Here is a 25,131-nt window from a genome sequence, read left to right as displayed (position 1 = left end):
CAATGTTTTTATTCCTTATCCGTGCTCTGTCTGCCCACTCCATTCATCATTTTTTTTCCTGAGGTGACATCTTCACTTCCCATCCAATAGGCTCACTAGCCACAAGGCATTAAAAATTCTAGCAGTGGGAATGGAGGAGGTTCAGACTGGGAGACTAAGGTAAGTAGCTGGGACACATTTAGAAGGGTAAGCGGGAGTAAGCAGAAGAGACAGTCCAGTTCTGAGCTTGTACACCCCAATAGATTTGACAGATTGGGTGAAGATGTTGGGGATATTGGTTCAGTGGTGGCAATGTCAAAGAGGGCTGTTCTGCCTAATATAGTGTACAGCCCTTCAGTCATGGAAGATGAGCATGCAAGTCTGGGCCTGAGACAGATGTTGGTTGTAGGAGACTCTATCATTAGGAAGGTTGATAGGGTAATTTGTCATACAGATCCCTTAAATAGAACAGTTTGCTGGCTTCCAGTGGCTCGTGTTAGGCCTATTGACACATTGTTAGAGAGTCATGGTGCATATTGGCACTAATAAGAGTCAGCGGGAGATGGAGTGTCCTAAAAAATGACTTCAGGGAATTCGGTAGCAAGCTTAAAGCAAAGACCTCCAAGGTAGTACTTTCTGAGATATTACCAGTGCCACTAAGAAAGGAGTTAAGGGCAGACAATTCCTGGTTAAAAACATGGTGTAAAAATGAGGGGTTTGACTTTTTAGAGTAGTGGGCTGACATTTCCCTGGGGTACAATTTGTACAGTAAGGATGGATTGCACCTGAATGACATTGGTGCAGGTTTGTCAGGGGAGAGGATGGTAGCACGTTTAGAAAATCTTTTAAATTAAGAAAGGGGGGGGGGGGGTTGCAAGACACTACAAGGGTCAGTCCAAACATAATAGAACATACAGACCATTTTAACTACCCCAAAATAAACTGGGTCAATGAAGCTAACAATACAGCTAAGGGAGATAGATTTTTAAATGTTCTCAAAGATAACTAAGAATAAAGCTATATAGGATTTAGTGTTTTCAGACAATACAGAAATAATATCAAACATATAAGTCAAAGTACATTTAAGTAACATAACATGGTCACATATGAAATCATTTTCCATAAGCAGTGTTACAAGGGTTCAACCAAGACCTTTTAGAAACAAAATTCAATTCTTTAAGGAAATTGTTAAATAGCATAAATTGGGACAAAGTATTCTTAAATAAAAATGGATAACATTTACAACTTTGTTAAACAAATATACACAACAACACATAAAAAACATGGTCATAAAAGTAAAAAAAAATAATCCAGGGCAATCAGGTTAAATAAAAATGTGTTGAGAAATTATGGCATTTCAATTATTAAAAAAAAAGTGCACATTCAACATTCCAAATATGGGCTATACTATGAGTGGATCACTATTGTTTGTGCGCAAGCAATATTGGGGTTTTGCAGCTGTTTACGTGCAAGTTAAATTCCGCTTGTATTACAAGTTGAAAGTAAATGTGAACACATGAACGAATGCCATAGCGATTTACGCTAGGATGATTACCACAACTTCAGAGCTCTGGTTAACTGTTACGCTCAAATAAAAAGTGTCACAGAGCACATCAAAAATACATTTTAAATGTAAAGCTACACTTATAATAATATCTAATAAAAATAATTTTTTTAAAAAATGTCATTAAAAAGTTATGAGATCTTGGGTATTAGAAAAAAAAGAACTGCAAAGGGTTTTAACATAGAGATACATACATATACTACATATACATGTCTAAATATGTATATGCATGTATATATATATATATATATATATATATATATATGTATATAGTCATGGCCAAAAATATTGGCACCCTTGCATTTCTGTCAGACAATGCACCACTTCGCCCAGAAAATTGTTGCAATTACAAATGTTTAGGCATTCTCATATTTAGGGCAAGGTTACATATGCAGCGTTGCCCGCAAAAGCTGGCAATGCCGGTTTTTACACAGTTTTGGTATCACATATACAGCACCACATATAAATGCGGTGCATATATTTCACCCATCGCACGTCATTTTTACTCCCATTTTCACCTCGCCACACATAGGCAGGCACAGCAAGCCTTATGCTGAAAATGTGCGCACCATAACTCCTGTAAATATTAACTAACACCTAACACATGCGCAATATCTATCTACCTGTAAACCGCAATCCCCCACCGCAATAACTAATAAAGTATATTAACGTCTAATTCACCATTAACCCACATATCAATAAACCTAATAAACCGGCGCGGAGCAGAAATGAGCGCGGAGCAGGACCGGTGACCGCAGAACCATGGAGCGTGGAGGATCCTCTTCGTACGATCGCCAACGTACACTGAATAGAGAATTCAAGGTACGTGTTTAAATATAGCGTCCCTTACATTCCTATTGGCTGATTTGATTCTTCAAATTCAAATCAGCCAATAGGATGAGAGCTACTGAAATCCTATTGGCTGTTCAAATTAGGATTTTAGTGTTAGGCAATTTTTTAGTGTTAAGTAATTTTTTTTTAATTGCAAAAGAGCTGTTTAACATAGGGCAATGACCTACAAAAAGCCCTTTTAAGGGCTATTAGTAGTCTAGCATTAGATTAGGGGTGTTTTTATTTGGGGGGGCTTTTTTTCATAGGGATTAGGTTTATTTTTTTTATTTTAGATAACTTTGTTTATTATTTTCTGTAATGTTAGACTTTTCTATTTTTGGTTAGTTTAGATTAATTTATTTTAATTTAATCTTAGGTTTATTTTTCTAAGTACTGTTAGGATTTTTCATTTTAATTATAATTTAGTATTTTTTAATGTAATTTGTGGTTAATTTAATGGGTGTTAGGTTAGGGCGCTTAGTAATTAAATTATTTATTTGCGTTGTGGGGGTTTGGCGGATTAGGGGTTAAAAGGTTAATTAGGGTACTTGCGTTGTGGGGGGTTGGCGGATTAGGGGTTAATAGTTTTATTAGGATTATTGCGTTATGTGGGTTTGGCGGTTTGGGGGTTAATAGTTTTTTTAGGATTATTGCATTGTGTGGGTTTGGCTGATTAGGGGTTAATAGATTTATAAGGTTTGTTGTGATGTGGGTTAATGGCGGATTAGGGGTTAATATTTTTACTAGGTAGATCGCGATGTGGGTGAATGGCGGATTAGAAGTTAATAGTTTAATTAGGCATATTGCAATGTGGGGGGTTGTCGGTTTAGGGGTTAATATATTTATTATTAGGTGCAATGTGATGGGAATTCCGGATATAGGGGTTTTTACGTGACGGGTTTATTTTTGGAAAGCAGGTTAGACGTTTACGGGAGATTTGATAATTTTTTTTATTTTCTTAGGCGCGCCGGCAGTTTGTAAAGTGAGGTAGGTAAGTCACTGGCGACTCCAGAAATTTGTATTTACGCACATTTATGGACATCGCTAGTTTATCCGACTTACAGCACTTTATGAACTGCTGGCGCCGTATATGTGATAGCCCGGTGTGTGAGGTGAAATTACGGGCGGCGCTGAAGCCTGCACAGTATATGTAATCTCGCCCTTAGTTCTTTTGTTTGTATTGGTAAGACACAAAAAAGTGGAGAGAAAAAAACATAATTTATGTAAGAACTTACCTGATAAATTAATTTCTTTCATATTAGCAAGAGTCCATGAGCTAGTGACGTATGGGATATACATTCCTACCAGGAGGGGCAAAGTTTCCCAAACCTCAAAATGCCTATAAATACACCCCTCACCACACCCACAAATCAGTTTAACGCATAGCCAAGAAGTGGGGTGATAAGACAAAAGTGCGAAAGCATAAAAAATAAGGAATTGGAATAAATGTGCTTTATACAAAAAAATCATAATCACCACAAAAAAGGGTGGGCCTCATGGACTCTTGCTAATATGAAAGAAAGGAATTTATCAGGTAAGTTCTTACATAAATTATGTTTTCTTTCATGTAATTAGCAAGAGTCCATGAGCTAGTGACGTATGGGATAATGAATACCCAAGATGTGGATCTTCCATGCAAGAGTCACTAGAGAGGGAGGGATAAAATAAAGACAGCCAATTCCGCTGAAAATAATCCACACCCAAAATAAAATTTAAATCTTATAATGAAAAAAACTGAAATTATAAGCAGAAGAATCAAACTGAAACAGCTGCCTGAAGTACTTTTCTACCAAAAACTGCTTCAGAAGAAGAAAATACATAAAAATGGTAGAATTTAGTAAAAGTATGCAAAGAAGACCAAGTTGCTGCTTTGCAAATCTGATCAACCGAAGCTTCATTTCTAAATGCCCAGGAAGTAGAAACTGACCTAGTAGAATGAGCTGTAATCCTTTGAGGCGGAGTTGTACCCGACTCAACATAAGCATGATGAATTAAAGATTTCAACCAAGATGCCAAAGAAATGGCAGAGGCCTTCTGACCTTTCCTAGAACCGGAAAACATAACAAATAGACTACAAGTCTTTCGGAAAATCTTAGTAGCTTCAACATAATATTTCAAAGCTCTAACTACATCCAAAGAATGCAAAGATCTCTCCTTTGAATTCTTAGGATTAGGACACAATGAAGGAACCACAATTTCTCTACTAATGTTGTTAGAATTCACAACCTTAGGTAAAAATTTAATAGAAGTTCGCAACACCGCCTTATCCTGATGAAAAATCAGAAAAGGAGACTCACAAGAAAGAGCAGATAATTCAGAAACTCTTCTAGCAGAAGAGATGGCCAAAAGAAACAAAACTTTCCAAGAAAGTAGTTTAATGTCCAGTGAATGCATAGGTTCAAAAGGAGGAGCTTGAAGAGCCCCCAGAACCAAATTCAAACTCCAAGGAGGAGAAATTGACTTAATAACAGGCTTTATACGAACCAAAGCTTGTACAAAACAATGAGTATCAGGAAGATTAGCAATCTTTCTGTGAAAAAGAACAGAAAGAGCAGAGATTTGTCCTTTCAAGGAACTTGCAGACAAACCTTTATCCAAACCATCCTGAAGAAACTGTAAAATTCTCGGAATTCTAAAAGAATGCCAGGAAAAATGATGAGAAAGACACCAAGAAATGTAAGTCTTCCAGACTCGATAATATATCTTCCTAGATACAGATTTACGAGCCTGTAACATAGTATTAATCACAGAGTCAGAGAAACCTCTTTGACTAAGAATCAAGCGTTCAATCTCCATACCTTCAAATTTAAGGATTTGAGATCCTGATGGAAAACAGGACCTTGCGACAGAAGGTCTGGTCTTAACGGAAGAGTCCACGGTTGGCAAGAGGCCATCCGGACAAGATCCGCATACCAAAACCTGTGAGGCCATGCTGGAGCCACCAGCAGAACAAACGAGCATTCCTTCAGAATCTTGGAAATTACTCTTGGAAGAAGAACTAGAGGCGGAAAGATATAGGCAGGATGATACTTCCAAGGAAGTGACAATGCATCCACTGCTTCCGCCTGAGGATCCCTGGATCTGGACAGATACCTGGGAAGTTTCTTGTTTAGATGAGAAGCCATCAGATCTATTTCTGGAAGTCCCCACATTTGAACAATCTGAAGAAAAACCTCTGGGTGAAGAGACCATTCGCCCGGATGTAACGTTTGGCGACTGAGATAATCCGCTTCCCAATTGTTTATACCTGGGATATGAACCGCAGAAATTAGACAGGAGCTGGATTCCGCCCATACTAGTATTCGAGATACTTCTTTCATAGCCAGAGGACTGTGAGTCCCTCCTTGATGATTGATATATGCCACAGTTGTGACATTGTCTGTCTGAAAACAAATGAACGATTCTCTCTTTAGAAGAGGCCATGACTGAAGAGCTCTGAAAATTGCACGGAGTTCCAAAATATTGATTGGTAATCTCACCTCCTGAGATTCCCAAACCCCTTGTGCTGTCAGAGACCCCCAAACAGCTCCCCAACCTGTCAGACTTGCATCTGTTGAAATCACAGTCCAGGTCGGAAGAACAAAAGAAGCCCCCTGAACTAAACGATGGTGATCTGTCCACCACGTCAGAGAGTGTCGTACAATCGGTTTTAAAGATATCAATTGAGATATCTTTGTGTAATCCCTGCACCACTGGTTCAGCATACAAAGCTGAAGAGGTCGCATGTGAAAACGAGCAAAGGGGATCGCGTCCGATGCAGCAGTCATAAGACCTAGAATTTCCATGCATAAGGCTACCGAAGGGAATGATTGAGACTGAAGGTTTCGACAAGCTGAAACCAATTTCAGACGTCTTTTTTCTGTCAGCGACAGAGTCATGGACACTGAATCTATCTGGAAACCTAAAAAGGTTACCCTTGTCTGAGGAATCAACGAACTCTTTGGTAAATTGATCCTCCAACCATGTTCTCGAAGAAACGATACAAGTTGATTCGTATGAGATTCTGCTAAAAGTGAAGACTGAGCAAGTACCAAGATATCGTCCAAATAAGGAAATACCACAATACCCTGTTCTCTGATTACAGACAGAAGGGCACCGAGAACCTTTGTAAAAATCCTTGGAGCTGTTGCTAGGCCAAATGGCAGAGCCACAAACTGGTAATGCTTGTCTAGGAAAGAGAATCTCAGAAACTGATAGTGATCTGGATGAATCGGAATATGCAGATATGCATCCTGTAAATCTATTGTGGACATATAATGCCCTTGCTGAACAAAAGGCAGGATAGTCCTTATAGTTACCATTTTGAATGTTGGTATCCTTACATAACGATTCAATATTTTTAAATCCAGAACTGGTCTGAAGGAATTCTCCTTCTTTGGTACAATGAAGAGATTTGAGTAAAACCCCAGCCCCTGTTCCAGAACTGGAACTGGTAAAATTACTCCAGCCAACTCTAGATCTGAAACACATTTCAGAAATGCTTGAGCCTTCGCTGGATTTACTGGGACACGGGAAAGAAAAAATCTTCTTGCAGGAGGCCTTATCTTGAAGCCAATTCTGTACCCTTCTGAAACAATGTTCTGAATCCAAAGATTGTGAATTGAATTGATCCAAATTTCTTTGAAAAATCGTAATCTGCCCCCTACCAGCTGGGCTGGAACGAGGGCCGCACCTTCATGTGGACTTGGGAGCAGGCTTTGGTTTTCTAAAAGGCTTGGATTTATTCCAGACTGGAGATGGTTTCCAAACTGATACCGCTCCTGAGGATGAAGGATCAGGCTTTTGTTCCTTATTGTGACGAAAGGAACGAAAACGATTATTAGACCTAAATTTACCTTTAGATTTTCTATCCTGTGGTAAAAAAGTTCCTTTTCCTCCAGTAACAGTTGAGATAATAGAATCCAACTGTGAACCAAATAATTTATTACCCTGGAAAGAAAGGGAAAGTAAAGTTGACTTAGAAGACATATCAGCATTCCAAGTTTTAAGCCATAAAGCTCTTCTAGCTAAAATAGCTAGAGACATATACCTGACATCAACCCTAATGATATCAAAGATGGCATCACAAATAAAATTATTAGCATGTTGAAGAAGATTAACAATGCTATGAGAATTATGATCTGTTACTTGTTGCGCTAAAGCTTCTAACCAAAAAGTTGAAGCTGCAGCAACATCCGCTAAAGATATAGCAGGTCTAAGAAGATTACCTGAACATAGGTAAGCTTTTCTTAGAAAGGATTCAATTTTCCTATCTAAAGGATCTTTAAAGGAAGTACTATCTGCCGTAGGAATAGTAGTACGTTTAGCAAGAGTAGAGATAGCCCCATCAACCTTAGGGATTTTGTCCCAAAACTCTAATCTGTCAGATGGCACAGGATATAATTGCTTAAAACGTTTAGAAGGAGTAAATGAATTACCCAAATTATTCCATTCCCTGGAGATTACTTCAGAAATAGCATCAGGGACAGGAAAAACTTCTGGAATAACTACAGGAGATTTAAAAACCTTATTTAAACGTTTAGATTTAGTATCAAGAGGACCAGAATCCTCTATTTCTAATGCAATTAAGACCTCTTTAAGTAAAGAACAAATAAATTCCATTTTGAACAAATATGAAGATTTATCAGCATCAACCTCTGAACCAGAATCCTCTGAACCAGAGGAATCATTATCAGAATCAGAATGATGATGTTCATTTAAAAATTCATCTGAAAAATGAGAAGTTTTAAAGGACCTTTTACGTTTACTAGAAGGAGGAATAACAGACATAGCCTTCTTAATGGATTTAGAAACAAAATCTCTTATGTTAACAGGAACACTCTGAGCATTAGATGTTGATGGAACAACAACAGGTAATGTAACATTACTAAAGGAAATATTATCTGCATTAACAAGTTTGTCATGACATTCATTACAAACAACAGCTGGAGGAACAGATAGCACAAGTTTACAGCAAATACACTTAACTTTGGTAGATCCAGCACCAGGCAGCGATTTTCCAGAAGTATCTTCTGACTCAGGGTCAATCTGGGACATCTTGCAATATGTAATAGAAAAAACAACATATAAAGCAAAATTGATCAAATTCCTTAAATGACAGTTTCAGGAATGGGAAAAAAAAGCCAGTGAACAAGCTTCTAGCAACCAGAAGCAATAAACAATGAGACTTAAATAATGTGGAGACAATAGTGACGCCCATAATTTTTAGCGCCAAAAAAGACACCCACATTATTTGGCGCCTAAATGCTTTTGGCGACAAAAATGACGCCACATCTGGTAACGCCGACACTTTTGGCGCAAAAAAACGTCAAAAAAATGATGCAACTTCCGGTGACACGTATGACGCCGGAAACAAAGAAAAAATTTTTTTGCGCCAAAAAAGTCTGCGCCAAGAATGACGCAATAAAATGAAGCATTTTCAGCCCCCGCGAGCCTAACAGCCCACAGGGAAAAAAAGTCAAATTTTAAGGTAAGAAAAAAATTGATTTATTCATATGCATTATCCCAAATATGAAACTGACTGTCTGAAATAAGGAACGTTGAACATCCTGAATCAAGGCAAATAAATGTTTAAACACATATATTTAGAACTTTATAAAAAGTGCCCAACCATAGCTTAGAGTGTCACAAAAATAAGACTTACTTACCCCAGGACACTCATCTACATGAAGTAGAAAGCCAAACCAGTACTGAAACGAGAATCAGCAGAGGTAATGGTATATATAAGAGTATATCGTCGATCTGAAAAGGGAGGTAAGAGATGAATCTCTACGACCGATAACAGAGAACCTATGAAATAGACCCCGTAGAAGGAGATCATTGAATTCAAATAGGCAATACTCTCTTCACATCCCTCTGAAATTCACTGCACGCTGAGAGGAAAACCGGGCTCCAACCTGCTGCGGAGCGCATATCAACGTAGAATCTAGCACAAACTTACTTCACCACCTCCATAGGAGGCAAAGTTTGTAAAACTGATTCGTGGGTGTGGTGAGGGGTGTATTTATAGGCATTTTGAGGTTTGGGAAACATTGCCCCTCCTGGTAGGAATGTATATTCCATACGTCACTAGCTCATGGACTCTTGCTAATTACATGAAAGAAAAGCCAAATCTGACACATTCCACGCAAAACTCCAATAATGGACTGGACAAAATTATTGGCACCTTCTCAAAATTTAAAGAAATAATTGCGTTCCAAGTTTGTGATGCTCCTGCAATTTGTAATTAAACTTACCTGTATCAATAAACAAGTGCTGCCAATATAGAAATCACACCGGCAACCAGTTAAAATGGTGAAAAATTTACTCAACCTTTCTGTTGTGTGTCTCTGTGTGCCACACTGAGCATGGAGAAGAGAAAGAGCAGCAAAGAATTGTCCGAGGATTTGAGAACAAAAATTGTGGAAAAGCATGGACAATTTCAAGGTTACAAATCCATCTTCAGAGATCTTAATGTTCCTGTGTCCACTGTGCACAACATTGTCAAGAAGTGTACAGCCCATGGCACTGTAGCCATTCTCCCTGGACGTAGATGAAACAGAAAAATTGATCAAAGATTGCAATGGATTGTTAGAATGGTGGATAAAGAACCTCTATCAACTTCCAGACAAATTCAAGCTGACCTTCAGGCACAGGGTACAAATGTGATAGCTCACACTATACGTCACCAACTGAATGAAAAGGGATACTATAGTAGGAGACCCAGGAGGACCACACTGCTGACACAGAAACATAAAAAAACAGAGTGGAGTTTGCCAAAAGGTACCTGAGGAAGCCAAAATCCTTTTGGGAGAATGTACTGTTTTCAGAAAAAGAAATGAGGCTTTAAAAGAAAAGAATACAGTCCCTACAGTCAAATATGGTGGAGGTTCACTGATGTTTTGGGGTTACTTTGCTGCTTCAGGCACTGGATGTGCATGGCATTGTAACATCTGAAGACTACAAAGAATTCTGTGGTGCAATGTAGGGCCCAGTGTCAAAAAGTTGGCTTTCGGTCAGAGGTCATGGGTCTTACAGCAGGACAATGACCCAAAGGACACATCAAAAAGCACCCAGAAATGGTTTAAGACAAAGCGCTGGAGAGTACTAAACTGGCCAGCAATGAGTACAGGTCTCAATCCCATAGAAAACCTGTGGAGAGATCTTAAAACAGCAGTTGTGAAAAGGAACCCTTCCAATCTGAGAGACCTGGAGCAGTTGGCGAAAGAAGAGTGGTCCAAAATTCCAGAGAGGTGTAAGAAACTCATTAATGGTTACAGGAAGCAATTGATTTCAGTTATTTTTTCCAAGGGGTGTGCTACCAAATATTAAATTAAGGGTGCCAATAATTTTGCCCAGTCCATTTTTGGAGCTTTGCGTGGAATGTGTCAGATTAGGCTTTTTCTCTCAACTTTTTTGTGTTATACCAATACAAACAAAAGAAATAAACATGAGAATGCCTAAACATTTGTAATTGCAAAAATTTTCTGGGTGATGTGGTGCATTATTTGACAGAAATGCAAGGGTGCCAATATTTTTGGCCATGACTGTATATATGTGTATATATGTATTTTTAGACAATTATACAAATATAAACACATACATACATATGTATACAAATATAGACATATACAGTATATATACTGTAAGTGCATTGGAGCCCTTTGCATTTAAGTAGATAAAAACATGAAATATCTTATTTATGCAATATTCATATTTAATCAAGTGTTATACTGTGTATTTACTGTACATATTATATATTCCGATGTCCTACAAATAGCAAAATATGTTCTATGTATTTTTAAATAGATATTATTAAATATATCTGTACTTATGTATAATCATGTAGATATATATATATATATATATATATATATATATATATATATATACATATTTATGCAAAAATCCATCAGAAATATATTTATATATCTATTTAAGAATAAATAGAACATTTTCTGCTATCTGCAGAACATTGGATTAGGAAATATGCAATATTATCATCTTATATTACATTTTTAAATAACCGCAATTTTGTTAGTTTTTTTTTTTTCTTCTTCAACTTTTTCGGCTCCATTAAAGTCTATGGGGGGATGGGATTTTGCGTTCAGGACTTCCATTTGTTACCGCAACTTTGCAAAATCGAGAGCACAAACCTTTTACTTTCAACTAGTTAAACAAGGGTGAATCTCTGAGTGCAAATGACATCTAGCAGTTTTAACGGGCAAATGCGAGCACATGCTACCGCTCCACTCGTAATCTGGCCCTATATAAGGAATATAATAAAGCATGCAAAAAAAGCAATCAAATTAGCCAAAATGTAAAATGAAAGATTAATTGCAAAGGATTCTAAGTGAAACCCTAAAAGGTTTTTTAAGTACATAAATGGCAAAAAAGTCTAAAAATGAAAATATAGGTACATTGAAATGTGAGAAGGGTAGAATGATTAACAGTGACAGGGAGAATACTGAGGTACTAAAACGGATATTTTCTTCAGTGTAGAAACCAAAGAGAAATACATTGAAGCAAGCTAAAACATACAAACCCATACCAATGGGTTTCGCTAGAGGATATAAGAAAAAATATATATAATATTAAAGTAAATAAATCTCCAGGTTTAGATAAAATACACCCAAGAGTTTTAAGAGAATTTAGCCAAACCATGACTCCTTATCCTCAAGCATAGTACCCCAAGACTGGCCTAAAGCTGATGTGTTGCTACATTTTAAAAAGGGAAGCAGGACTGATCCAGGGAGCTATACACCAGTTGGACTGATATCAGTAGTGGGCAAGATAGTAGAAGGGATTATTTTGACGAGTATATTTGTGTAAACAAAATTATGAGTTCAAATCAGAATGGTTTTATGAGAAATAGATCATGTCAAACTAATCTAATTAATTAGATTCTATGAGGAAGTAAAAATATAGATAAAAAAGATTTAGTTGACGTGATATGCTTGGATTTTGCAAAGGCTTTTGATACAGTGCCACATGATTAATGTACAAATGAAAGAATTGAGAATAGCTGAAAATGTTAGCTCATGGATAATAAAAGACAGGGAGTAACGAGTAGTAGTAAATGGATCATAATCAGATTGGACAAAGGTAACCAATTGAGTCACCCAGGGATTAGTATTGGGCCCTGTTCTTTTTAATATTTGTATTAATGAATTGGAGAAAGGGTTAAATAGCAACATCTCTATTTTTGTAGATGATACAAAGTTGTGTAAAGTCATTAGGTCAGTACAGGATGAAACTTGCTTTACAAGGGAATTTAAAAAAGTGGAAGATTGGGCAGGAAAATGGAAAATTAGATTTAATACTTAAAGGGATACTAAACCCAAATGTTTTCTTTCATGATTCAGATAGAGCATGCAATTTTAAGCAACTTTCTAATTTACTTCTATTATAAATTTTTCTTCGTTCTCTTGCCATCTTTATTTGATAAAAGAAGGCATCTAAGCCAAGGAGTCAGACAATTTTTGGTTCAGACCCTGGATAGCACTTGTTTATTGGTGGGTGCATTTAGCCAACAATCAGCAAGCACAATCCAGGTTGTGAACCAAAAATGGGTCAGCTGCTAAAGTTACATACTTGCTTTCCAAATAAAGATAGCAAGAGTATGAAGAAAAATTGATAAAAGGAGTAAATTAGAAAGTTGCTTAAAATTGCATGCTCTATCTGAATCATGAAAGAAAAAATTTGGGTTCAGTGTCCCTTTAAAAATGTAAGGTTCTACATTTGGAAGTAAAAACATAATTTATGTAAGAACTTACCTGATAAATTAATTTCTTTCATATTAGCAAGAGTCCATGAGCTAGTGACGTATGGGATATACATTCCTACCAGGAGGGGCAAAGTTTCCCAAACCTCAAAATGCCTATAAATACACCCCTCACCACACCCACAATTCAGTTTAACGAATAGCCAAGAAGTGGGGTGATAAAAAAGTGCGAAAGCATATAAAATAAGGAATTGGAATAATTGTGCTTTATACAAAAATCATAACCACCACAAAAAAAGGGCGGGCCTCATGGACTCTTGCTAATATGAAAGAAATTAATTTATCAGGTAAGTTCTTACATAAATTATGTTTTCTTTCATGTAATTAGCAAGAGTCCATGAGCTAGTGACGTATGGGATAATGACTACCCAAGATGTGGATCTTTCCACACAAGAGTCACTAGAGAGGGAGGGATAAAATAAAGACAGCCAATTCCTGCTGAAAATAATCCACACCCAAAAATAAAGTTTAACGAAAAACATAAGCAGAAGATTCAAACTGAAACCGCTGCCTGAAGTACTTTTCTACCAAAAACTGCTTCAGAAGAAGAAAATACATCAAAATGGTAGAATTTAGTAAAAGTATGCAAAGAGGACCAAGTTGCTGCTTTGCAAATCTGGTCAACCGAAGCTTCATTCCTAAACGCCCAGGAAGTAGAAACTGACCTAGTAGAATGAGCTGTAATTCTTTGAGGCGGAGTTTTACCCGACTCAACATAGGCAAGATGAATTAAAGATTTCAACCAAGATGCCAAAGAAATGGCAGAAGCTTTCTGGCCTTTTCTAGAACCGGAAAAGATAACAAATAAACTAGAAGTCTTACGGAAAGATTTCGTAGCTTCAACATAATATTTCAAAGCTCTAACAACATCCAAAGAATGCAACGATTTCTCCTTAGAATTCTTAGGATTAGGACATAATGAAGGAACCACAATTTCTCTACTAATGTTGTTGGAATTCACAACTTTAGGTAAAAATTCAAAAGAAGTTCGCAACACCGCCTTATCCTGATGAAAAATCAGAAAAGGAGACTCACAAGAAAGAGCAGATAATTCAGAAACTCTTCTGGCAGAAGAGATGGCCAAAAGGAACAAAACTTTCCAAGAAAGTAATTTAATGTCCAATGAATGCATAGGTTCAAACGGAGGAGCTTGAAGAGCTCCCAGAACCAAATTCAAACTCCAAGGAGGAGAAATTGACTTAATAACAGGTTTTATACGAACCAAAGCTTGTACAAAACAATGAATATCAGGAAGAATAGCAATCTTTCTGTGAAAAAGAACAGAAAGAGCAGAGATTTGTCCTTTCAAAGAACTTGCGGACAAACCCTTATCTAAACCATCCTGAAGAAACTGTAAAATTCTCGGTATTCTAAAAGAATGCCAAGAAAAATGATGAGAAAGACACCAAGAAATATAAGTCTTCCAGACTCTATAATATATCTCTCGAGATACAGATTTACGAGCCTGTAACATAGTATTAATCACAGAGTCAGAGAAACCTCTTTGACCAAGAATCAAGCGTTCAATCTCCATACCTTTAAATTTAAGGATTTCAGATCCTGATGGAAAAAAGGACCTTGTGACAGAAGGTCTGGTCTTAACGGAAGAGTCCACGGTTGGCAAGAGGCCATCCGGACAAGATCCGCATACCAAAACCTGTGAGGCCATGCCGGAGCTACCAGCAGAACAAACGAGCATTCCTTCAGAATCTTGGAGATTACTCTTGGAAGAAGAACTAGAGGCGGAAAGATATAGGCAGGATGATACTTCCAAGGAAGTGATAATGCATCCACTGCCTCCGCCTGAGGATCCCGGGATCTGGACAGATACCTGGGAAGTTTCTTGTTTAGATGGGACGCCATCAGATCTATTTCTGGAAGTTCCCACATTTGAACAATCTGAAGAAATACCTCTGGGTGAAGAGACCATTCGCCCGGATGCAACGTTTGGCGACTGAGATAATCCGCTTCCCAATTGTCTATACCTGGGATATGAACCGCAGAGATTAGACAGGAGCTGGATTCCGCCCAAACCAAAATTCGAGATACTTCTTTCATAGCCAGAGGACTGTGAGTCCCTCCTTGATGATTGATGTATGCCACAGTTGTGACATTGTCTGTCTGAAAACAAAAGAACGATTCTCTCTTCAGAAGAGGCCAAAACTGAAGAGCTCTGAAAATTGCACGGAGTTCCAAAATATTGATCGGTAATCTCACCTCCTGAGATTCCCAAACTCCTTGTGCCGTCAGAGATCCCCACACAGCTCCCCAACCTGTGAGACTTGCATCTGTTGAAATTACAGTCCAGGTCGGAAGCACAAAAGAAGCCCCCTGAATTAAACGATGGTGATCTGTCCACCATGTTAGAGAGTGTCGAACAATCGGTTTTAAAGATATTAATTGAGATATCTTCGTGTAATCCTTGCACCATTGCTTCAGCATACAGAGCTGAAGAGGTCGCATGTGAAAACGAGCAAAGGGGATCGCGTCCGATGCAGCAGTCATAAGACCTAGAATTTCCATGCATAAGGCTACCGAAGGGAATGATTGTGACTGAAGGTTTCGACAAGCTGCAATCAATTTTAGACGTCTCTTGTCTGTTAAAGACAGAGTCATGGACACTGAATCCATCTGGAAACCCAGAAAGGTTACCCTTGTCTGAGGAATCAAAGAACTTTTTGGTAAATTGATCCTCCAACCATGATCTTGAAGAAACAACACAAGTCGATTCGTATGAGATTCTGCTAAATGTAAAGACTGAGCAAGTACCAAGATATCGTCCAAATAAGGAAATACCACAATACCCTGTTCTCTGATTACAGACAGAAGGGCACCGAGAACCTTTGTAAAAATTCTTGGGGCTGTAGCTAGGCCAAACGGCAGAGCCACAAACTGGTAATGCTTGTCCAGAAAAGAGAATCTCAGGAACTGATAATGATCTGGATGAATCGGAATATGCAGATATGCATCCTGTAAATCTATTGTGGACATATAATTCCCTTGCTGAACAAAAGGCAAGATAGTCCTTACAGTTACCATCTTGAACGTTGGTATTCTTACATAACGATTCAATATTTTTAGATCCAGAACTGGTCTGAAGGAATTCTCCTTCTTTGGTACAATGAAGAGATTTGAATAAAACCCCATCCCCTGTTCCGAAACTGGAACTGGTAAAATTACTCCAGCCAACTCTAGATCTGAAACACATTTCAGAAATGCTTGAGCTTTTACTGGATTTACTGGGACACGGGAAAGAAAAAATCTCTTTGCAGGAGGTCTCATCTTGAAACCAATTCTGTACCCTTCTGAAACAATGCTCTGAATCCAAAGATTGTGAACAGAATTGATCCAAATTTCCTTGAAAAAACGTAACCTGCCCCCTACCAGCTGAGCTGGAATGAGGGCCGCACCTTCATGTGGACTTAGAAGCAGGCTTTGCCTTTCTAGCTGGCTTGGATTTATTCCAGACTGGAGATGGTTTCCAAACTGAAACTGCTCCTGAGGATGAAGGATCAGGCTTTTGTTCTTTGTTGAAACGAAAGGAACGAAAACGATTATTAGCCCTGCTTTTACCTTTAGATTTTTTATCCTGTGGTAAAAAAGTTCCTTTCCCACCAGTAACAGTTGAAATAATGGAATCCAACTGAGAACCAAATAATTTGTTACCCTGGAAAGAAATGGAAAGTAAAGTTGATTTAGAAGCCATATCAGCATTCCAAGTTTTAAGCCATAAAGCTCTTCTAGCTAAAATAGCTAGAGACATAAACCTGACATCAACTCTGATAATATCAAAAATGGCATCACAGATAAAATTATTAGCATGCTGTAGAAGAATAATAATATCATGAGAATCATGATGTGTTACTTGTTGCGCTAAAGTTTCCAACCAGAAAGTTGAAGCTGCAGCAACATCAGCCAAAGATATAGCAGGTCTAAGAAGATTACCTGAACACAGATAAGCTTTTCTTAGAAAGGATTCAATTTTCCTATCTAAAGGATCCTTAAACGAAGTACCATCTGACGTAGGAATAGTAGTACGTTTAGCAAGGGTAGAAATAGCCCCATCAACTTTAGGGATTTTGTCCCAAAATTCTAATCTGTCAGACGGCACAGGATATAATCGCTTAAAACGTTTAGAAGGAGTAAATGAATTACCCAATTTATCCCATTCTTTGGAAATTACTGCAGAAATAGCATTAGGAACAGGAAAAACTTCTGGAATAACCACAGTAGCTTTAAATACCTTATCCAAACGTTTAGAATTAGTATCAAGAGGACCAGAATCCTCTATTTCTAAAGCAATTAGTACTTCTTTAAGTAAAGAACGAATAAATTCCATTTTAAATAAATATGAAGATTTATCAGCATCAACCTCTGAGACAGAATCCTCTGAACCAGAAGAGTCATCAGAATCAGAATGATGATGTTCATTTAAAAATTCATCTGTAGGGAGAGAAGTTTTAAATGATTTTTTACGTTTACTAGAAGGAGAAATAACAGACATAGCCTTCTTTATGGATTCAGAAACAAAATCTCTTATATTATCAGGAACATTCTGCACCTTAGATGTTGAAGGAACTGCAACAGGCAATGGTACTTTACTAAAGGAAATATTATCTGCTTTAACAAGTTTGTCATGACAATCAATACAAACAACAGCTGGAGGAATAGCTACCAAAAGTTTACAGCAGATACACTTAGCTTTGGTAGATCCAGCACTAGACAGCGATTTTCCTGTAGTATCTTCTGACTCAGATGCAACGTGAGACATCTTGCAATATGTAAGAGAAAAAACAACATATATATATAAAGCAAAATTGATCAAATTCCTTAAATGACAGTTTCAGGAATGGGAAAAAATGCCAAAGAACAAGCTTCTAGCAACCAGAAGCAATGAAAAATGAGACTAAAATAATGTGGAGACAAAAGCGACGCCCATATTTTTCGCGGCAATAAAACGCCCACATTATTTGGCGCCTAAATGCTTTTTGGCGCCAAAATGGCGCCACATCCGGAACGCCGACATTTTTGGTGCAAAATAACGTCAAAAAATGACGCAACTTCCGGCGACACGTATGACGCCGGAAACGGAAACAAATTTTTTGCGCCAAAAAAGTCCGCGCCAAGAATGACGCAATAAAATGAAGCATTTTCAGCCCCCGCGAGCCTAACAGCCCACAGGGAAAAGTCAAATTTTTGAAGGTAAGAAAAAATGATTAAATCAAATGCATTATCCCAAATATGAAACTGACTGTCTGAAAATAAGGAAAGTTGAACATTCTGAGTCAAGGCAAATAAATGTTTGAATACATATATTTAGAACTTTATAAATAAAGTGCCCAACCATAGCTTAGAGTGTCACAGAAAATAAGATTTACTTACCCCAGGACACTCATCTACATGTTTGTAGAAAGCCAAACCAGTACTGAAACGAGAATCAGCAGAGGTAATGGTATATATAAGAGTATATCGTCGATCTGAAAAGGGAGGTAAGAGATGAATCTCTACGACCGATAACAGAGAACCTATGAAATAGACCCCGTAGAAGGAGATCACTGTATTCAAATAGGCAATACTCTCCTCACATCCCTCTGACATTCACTGCACGCTGAGAGGAAAACCGGGCTCCAACTTGCTGCGGAGCGCATATCAACGTAGAATCTAGCACAAACTTACTTCACCACCTCCATCGGAGGCAAAGTTTGTAAAACTGAATTGTGGGTGTGGTGAGGTGTGTATTTATAGGCATTTTGAGGTTTGGGAAACTTTGCCCCTCCTGGTAGGAATGTATATCCCATACGTCACTAGCTCATGGACTCTTGCTAATTACATGAAAGAAAATAAGCAGGCAACCTATTATTCAAGTGGTCTAGACTTAGCAAAAGAGAGGCGGAAAGGGATTTGGGCGTAGTAATAGATAACAAGCTAAAAATGGGTGCATGATGGAGGACAGTGGCTTCTAAGGCTAATAAGATACTGTCATGTATTAAAAGGAGGCATTGATGCATGGGAGGGAAGGATAATTATGTCACTATATAAATCCCTGGTAAGACCTCACCTTGAGTATGGAGTGCAGTTCTGGGGACCTATCTCAGATGAAAACATTGCAAAGTTAGAAAAAAATCAGAGAAGGGCCACAAAACTAATAAGGGGAATGGAGAATTTAAATGATGAGGAAAGGTTTGCCAAACTGTGTCTGCTTTCTCTAGAAAAAAGGGGCTTGAGAGGTGATATGATTACTTTATATAAATATATTCAAGGCCCATAAATAGAGTTGTTGGAAACTCTGTTTATTCCAATTAAATTGTTTGTGACAAAGAGGTCACCATTTATTGCTGGAGGAAAGAAGATTTAATCTCCAGCATTTAAAAAAAAAACACTGTAAGAGCAATTAAATTGTGGAACTTGTTGCCTAAGGAGGTAGTAAATGCCAATACATTGGAAACATTTAAAAATAGTTTAGATACATTTCTGGCTAGAAACAGAATTCAGGGATATGATAGCTGCTGTTAAATGGCTCACCTTTTAATGGGATTGTGTTAAGCTCAATTGGAGCTTTTATTTTAAATCAGGTAGGATCTGTACATGACAAAACATTATTCTGTGAGTACAGATTTTCATTTTTATTTAGAGCTCAATTACTTCAAAATATGTGAAGGGAGAACCTAAGTGGTTATCAATGTTTGCATCTGAAGTCAGTTAGCTCATAAACTTAAACATCCATGAATCAGATAGAGCATGCAGTTTTAAGAGACTTTTCTATTACTTTGTTTATCAAATGTACTTAGTTCTCCTGGTATCTTTTGTTAAAAAAAACATACCTAGATAGGTTTACTGCTGGAAGCTAGTTGGTGATTGGTGGTTACACACCTTTGCTTCATGCTATTGGCTCACCAGATGTGTTCAGCTAGGTTCCGATAGTTCATTGTTGCTCAGAAGCTGACTTTAGCTATGTGTTTAAACCCTTTGCAAGAGTTAAATACATAGTTATATGCAAGCATTAGACAAAAAATGAAAATTATTTAGAGAGTTTAACCCATTAGAGTATTTTTGGCACTTTTAACGTCCCTTTAAATGTATCAGTTTGACTAAGTATACTTTCTGTATTTTAATAGATTGCACAGTACCATATTTCACCTATAACACCAAACAAGATGATTATGATCATGTAACAATGTGTGCATCAGACCTAGGTTGTTGTATAAAATAAAAAGGATTGGCAGACACAAATCCTAGGCTCTCAGCTCTGGAAAAACTTGTCATTCAGCTTCATATTTATACAAACTGAACTCATCTGAAAGACAGGCTCCTTACCCCAGTCACAAATATACCCTTTCAGCTTTCTCATTCAGGCCCCACAGACCGATGAGAAATTGCCTGTTTGGGTTTGCCAGGCTCGCAGTTTGTCTGTCTGTCAATATAGTCCAAAAAACATGGGCTGAACCTTGCTGTGCTGATGAGTGGTGATGTGTCTCTCATAGGATATAATGGGGATTGCAAGTTAAGCAAAAATCTGTCGACATCGCCACTGAACTACGATATAGGCAACGTGGGGGGGGGGGGCTGTCTTTAAAGCGTTTTTACACAAAATGTGTGTTTGTGAAGAAAAAATACTTTCTGTGTAGTAGCACTTCAAGTTTCACTGTACATTCACTAGATTTGTCACACTGCGAAATATCGCCACTGAAAAGCAGGTGAGACTAATATGGCTGAAAATAGATAGCTAAGATGGAGGACAGTGCTCTGAATATAAGAAGCCCATGACAATGTTTCCCCATTAAAATACAGGTTACTCCCAAGATTACAATATGTATGTAAATCGTAAACGTGATTGTACCAATCTTCTATTGTGTCCTTAGGCGTGAAGATTGTGATTGCGCATTCTCAATAGTCATATTTACATAATATTGAGAATAAGTATTTGTGATCACAATTTCAATATTTCACAATATGTATGTAAACCGTAAACGTGATTGTACCAATCTTCTATTGTGTCCTTAGGCGTGAAGATTGTGATTGCGCATTCTCAATATTCATATTTACATTATATTGAGAATAAGTATTTGTGATCATGTTTTTCGCATTTCCATATTTCACAAATGCCCGTTCTGAATATAATCTAAATATGAATCTTGACCGTTGCTCCTTAACCTGTCCACTACCTAAAATATGGCGGATTGAAATCATACTGATCTGATCCATAGCAGCTGATTTTCTGTCAGCGGGCATGATTCATAGAAGCGAATCATGTCCACTCAGCGTTTAATAAATGGAGGCCAGTGAGTGAGTATCTCCTAGGGTCCAGTTGTACACAGACATGCACTTCCTGCTAGATTTAAAATAAAAATGCACTCCTTTAATGTAACTTTATTTGTGCAAAAATATTAATGTTTAATAAATAGTGCTATAAACTGTGTTTTTATGCAAAATCATTAGCATAATCCATAAATGATCTTATTTACATTGTGCACTATCTTTTAGTTCCCCCTTCTGCTTTCCCACTATGCTCCTAAGTACTAAGAAGCAAGGCCAGTCTGATTCAAGTTCTAAATAGCTAAATGAGACAGACAGACAGACAGACAGATGAACGTATAGCTATCAGTAACAATGTTTCACATAATTGTGCCTGTCACTCATTTCCCTCTAGGATCCATATTACATAGAAGCAGGGACGTATTTTGGCCTAGGCAAACAAGGCAGTTGCCTGGGACAGCAGCAGATTGGAGAGGGGGCAGCACTTTTCTTGTGGCTAGATTTGTAAGAAACTTACAGTTTTTTTAGAAGTATTATACAGGTATATAATGTGAGATTGTGCCTAAAGAGAGCTTACATTCTAGGGGGGTATAATAAGAGACTGTCAATGGAGCTTACAGTTTAGGAGTAGCTTTAAACCTTTTTTTTTTTATTCAGCTAGCTATTGCCTTGAGTTCTGTTAGCGTTCAGCACTTAGTATTGTATTTAGAATATCTGTGGGGTTTTATATATATATATATATATATATATATATATATATAGACAAGAATCGGTGTGGAAACGGCACGCTTCACTTCAGCAATCACCTGGTGCACTGCCATAAACACATGCAGCAACGAGTAGTGAAGAGTCCAAACGGATGTGATCCGTGTCCAGAGAAACCTCACAAAGCAGGCACAACAGGAATTTGAAATCCGTTTTAATGTGTACAAAAAAAAGAAGCCAGGACGGACATAACACACAATACTACCCTCCACCTCAAATACCCACCTCCCCTATGTCTCAACCAATCAGAACGCCCAAGCGTCACACACCCACATGTAACGTGCGGCCGAGACGTATGTTGCATTATTTATATCCTGTCAGTGTTTGCAGCTTGAGGCACCGCCCACATCCTTCGTGCCCGATCGCAACACATGGCTGTGTGCTGTGGCGATTAGTTATTTCATTAGTGCGTGTCACATTATGGGTGGAGCCGACAGACCCGTACTTGTGTGACGCATCCTTACGGCGCTTCCTTTGCAGCTGTCTCGGCCGCACGTTACATGTGGGTGTGTGCCGCTTGGGCGTTCTGATTGGTTGAGACAAAGGGGAGGTGGGTATTTAGAGGTGGAGGGTAGTATTGTGTGTTATGTCCGTCCTGGCTTCTGACTACCATTGACAAAAGCTCATGTGAGGGCTGAAACGTTTGTTTTTTTGTACACATTAAAACGGATTTCAAATTCCTGTTGTGCCTGCTTTGTGAGGTTTCTCTGGACACGGATCCCATCCGTTTGGACTCTTCACTACTCGTTGCTATATATATATATATATATATATATATATATATATATATATATATATATATATATATATTACAGCAATATATTGATGTGTGCGTCTGTCTATGTTATTGAAAATGTATGTGTATATGTGTCTGTGTGTGTGCATGTGTAAAACTCTGTGTATGTGTCTGTGTGTGTCAACATTATTTTGGAAATGCCATAAAAAAAAGTTCACTCCCTGACCAAAAACTATTATGGACAAAAAAAGGCCTAAAACATTGGGGTGGAAAGGGTTCAGGGCAGCGGAATTTTGAGTGCCTAGGGCAGCACAAAACCTAAATATACCACTGCATAGAAGCAAAGTAAGTCTCAACTGAAGCTTTAGATAGGCTATGATTTATATATATATATAGATAGATATTAAACACTAATCTAATAATCTTTCTATCTATCTATCTATCTATCTATCTGTATTTCTTATGTCTAAAAAATAAATTTGACCAAAGGCCTAAACATGGATCTTTTTTGTGAGTCACATAAAAAAACTTTTTAGAACTATTTATTATATTTTAACAAAATATTGAGAACTGAGCTTTTAAACCAGTTTGAGACAATTAACAACCTTTCCTTTTTAATGAAAGATACTGGGAACTAGCAGAATAACTCAGGATCAAAATATATATTTTTTTAATTTAAGCCTTAAAAGCAAAATTCCAAAACCACATACAGGTTAAAGCACAACATAAAGTGAATTAAACCACATAACCCAATAATAGTGATGGGTATATATATAAGGAATACCAAGTGAAACATATTCAGTTACAAACCTCTGTTTAATTGGAATAACAGCACTTTATATTAATATGTTATGAAGTCATCAAGCACCTATATATTTTAGATGTATCTATGAATAATAATATGGTAAACAAAGAAAGAAAACAAAACCCCTTTACATTATTTATGCATATATAAAACTTCTACTTGTACTTACCCAGCATAAAGATGACTCATTTTTGCAGAATTTCTCTTTAGCTTGTAGAGAAGAAATGTACTTTACTGAATGACACAGTTTGCATGAAAAATAATGGTAGAAAAAAAATGCTTTATTTATCCTGCACAAGCAAATTATTTCCAGCTCAGGCTACAAGCAGCAATGCAGTACCTCACCCAGCTGCTTAAGTAATGACATTGCTGGTTGCTAGGGTGAGACACATGATGATGCCTTGCTGAAGTGGGTTATGCTTTTAAAAGGCCAATCCTGTTGAAAAAGAAACCTATTCCTCCCTCATTGTTTCTCTACCCTATCAGCAAGAAGAAGGTGGGGTTAGCTGCCGATAAGTGCTGTCATTGATATGCTGCTGTTCCCTAGGAGCTGCTGTAGTCATAGACAACATTCCACTTTTACAACACAGTAAACTGATAGAATTTGCAAAACAACTGCAGATAGTGTAAAAAGAATATCTTACCAAGCAGAGCAAAAAGTTGGATTTAAAAATTTGATTTTGTGAAATTAAACTATGCAGAGTTTATTTTAATTTTACATTATCTATTTTTTTTTTTTAAGATATATATTATTTTTTTCTTTATATATATATATATTTATAATTTGCATAAACTATTAACTTTAAGTAAAAAATAATAATAATATTAGTTTGGGTTTGTGGTCACAAATTTGTCTGTTTGCAAGAGCGCAATAATTAACCAGCCATTACAGGTGACTGGTTATTGCTACCGTGACCTCGCAGTCGCAACTAGCACTCCAAAAATAATGCAGAGATTAGAACGCTGGTTAATTTTCTAAAAGTCCCCCAAATGCCCTTAAAATAGAGAGCATTGTAGTTTTTTATTAAAAAGAAAATTTAGCATTTTTTTTTAAATTAAAAAAAAAAACTGCACTAGGCAGTTTTGGCACTTTAAAGTTAGTAGGAGTGGGGTGTTAGAAAAAAAACGACACTGAAAAGTGCCTTTACATTGTGGTCTTTTAGAATTGTGTGTTCTCACAGCAATACAGCGCTGGTATTACAAAGTGGAGCTCAAATATCGCTTGCATGCAAGCGATATTTAGCCCATCCACTTGTAATCTAGCCCTGAAACTGTTAAAAGCTACACAGAAATATACAAAGTATGATCTAATTTGTTAAAGTAACAGAAACTTTTAAAACATAATTAGAATTTGTAAAATCACAGCTAGAGCTAAATCTAAATGTATTCATATCTAAATAAGAAAGTGGAAAGCTTAAATGCTATACTACTGAAAG

General features: G+C 37.3%; 1 protein-coding gene across 1 annotated transcript in view; it reads right to left on the bottom strand.

The window, feature by feature from the left end:
- Positions 1 to 24,029, bottom strand: part of ERICH3 (glutamate rich 3) — an 85,863-nt gene extending 61,834 nt beyond the window's left edge. Inside the window, exon 1 of the mRNA XM_053693187.1 lies at positions 23,865 to 24,029. Within this exon, the coding sequence (XP_053549162.1) occupies positions 23,865 to 23,884 (20 nt within the window). The 5' untranslated portion in view covers positions 23,885 to 24,029. The remainder of the gene's footprint in view (positions 1 to 23,864) is intronic.
- Positions 24,030 to 25,131: the final 1,102 nt, after the last annotated feature.

Source organism: Bombina bombina, chromosome 10 (assembly GCF_027579735.1).
Source record: "Bombina bombina isolate aBomBom1 chromosome 10, aBomBom1.pri, whole genome shotgun sequence".
Taxonomy (NCBI): Eukaryota; Metazoa; Chordata; class Amphibia; order Anura; family Bombinatoridae; genus Bombina; species Bombina bombina.
The sequence above is the reverse complement of the archived record's forward strand: the minus strand, read 5'-3'. Positions and strand labels throughout refer to the sequence as shown.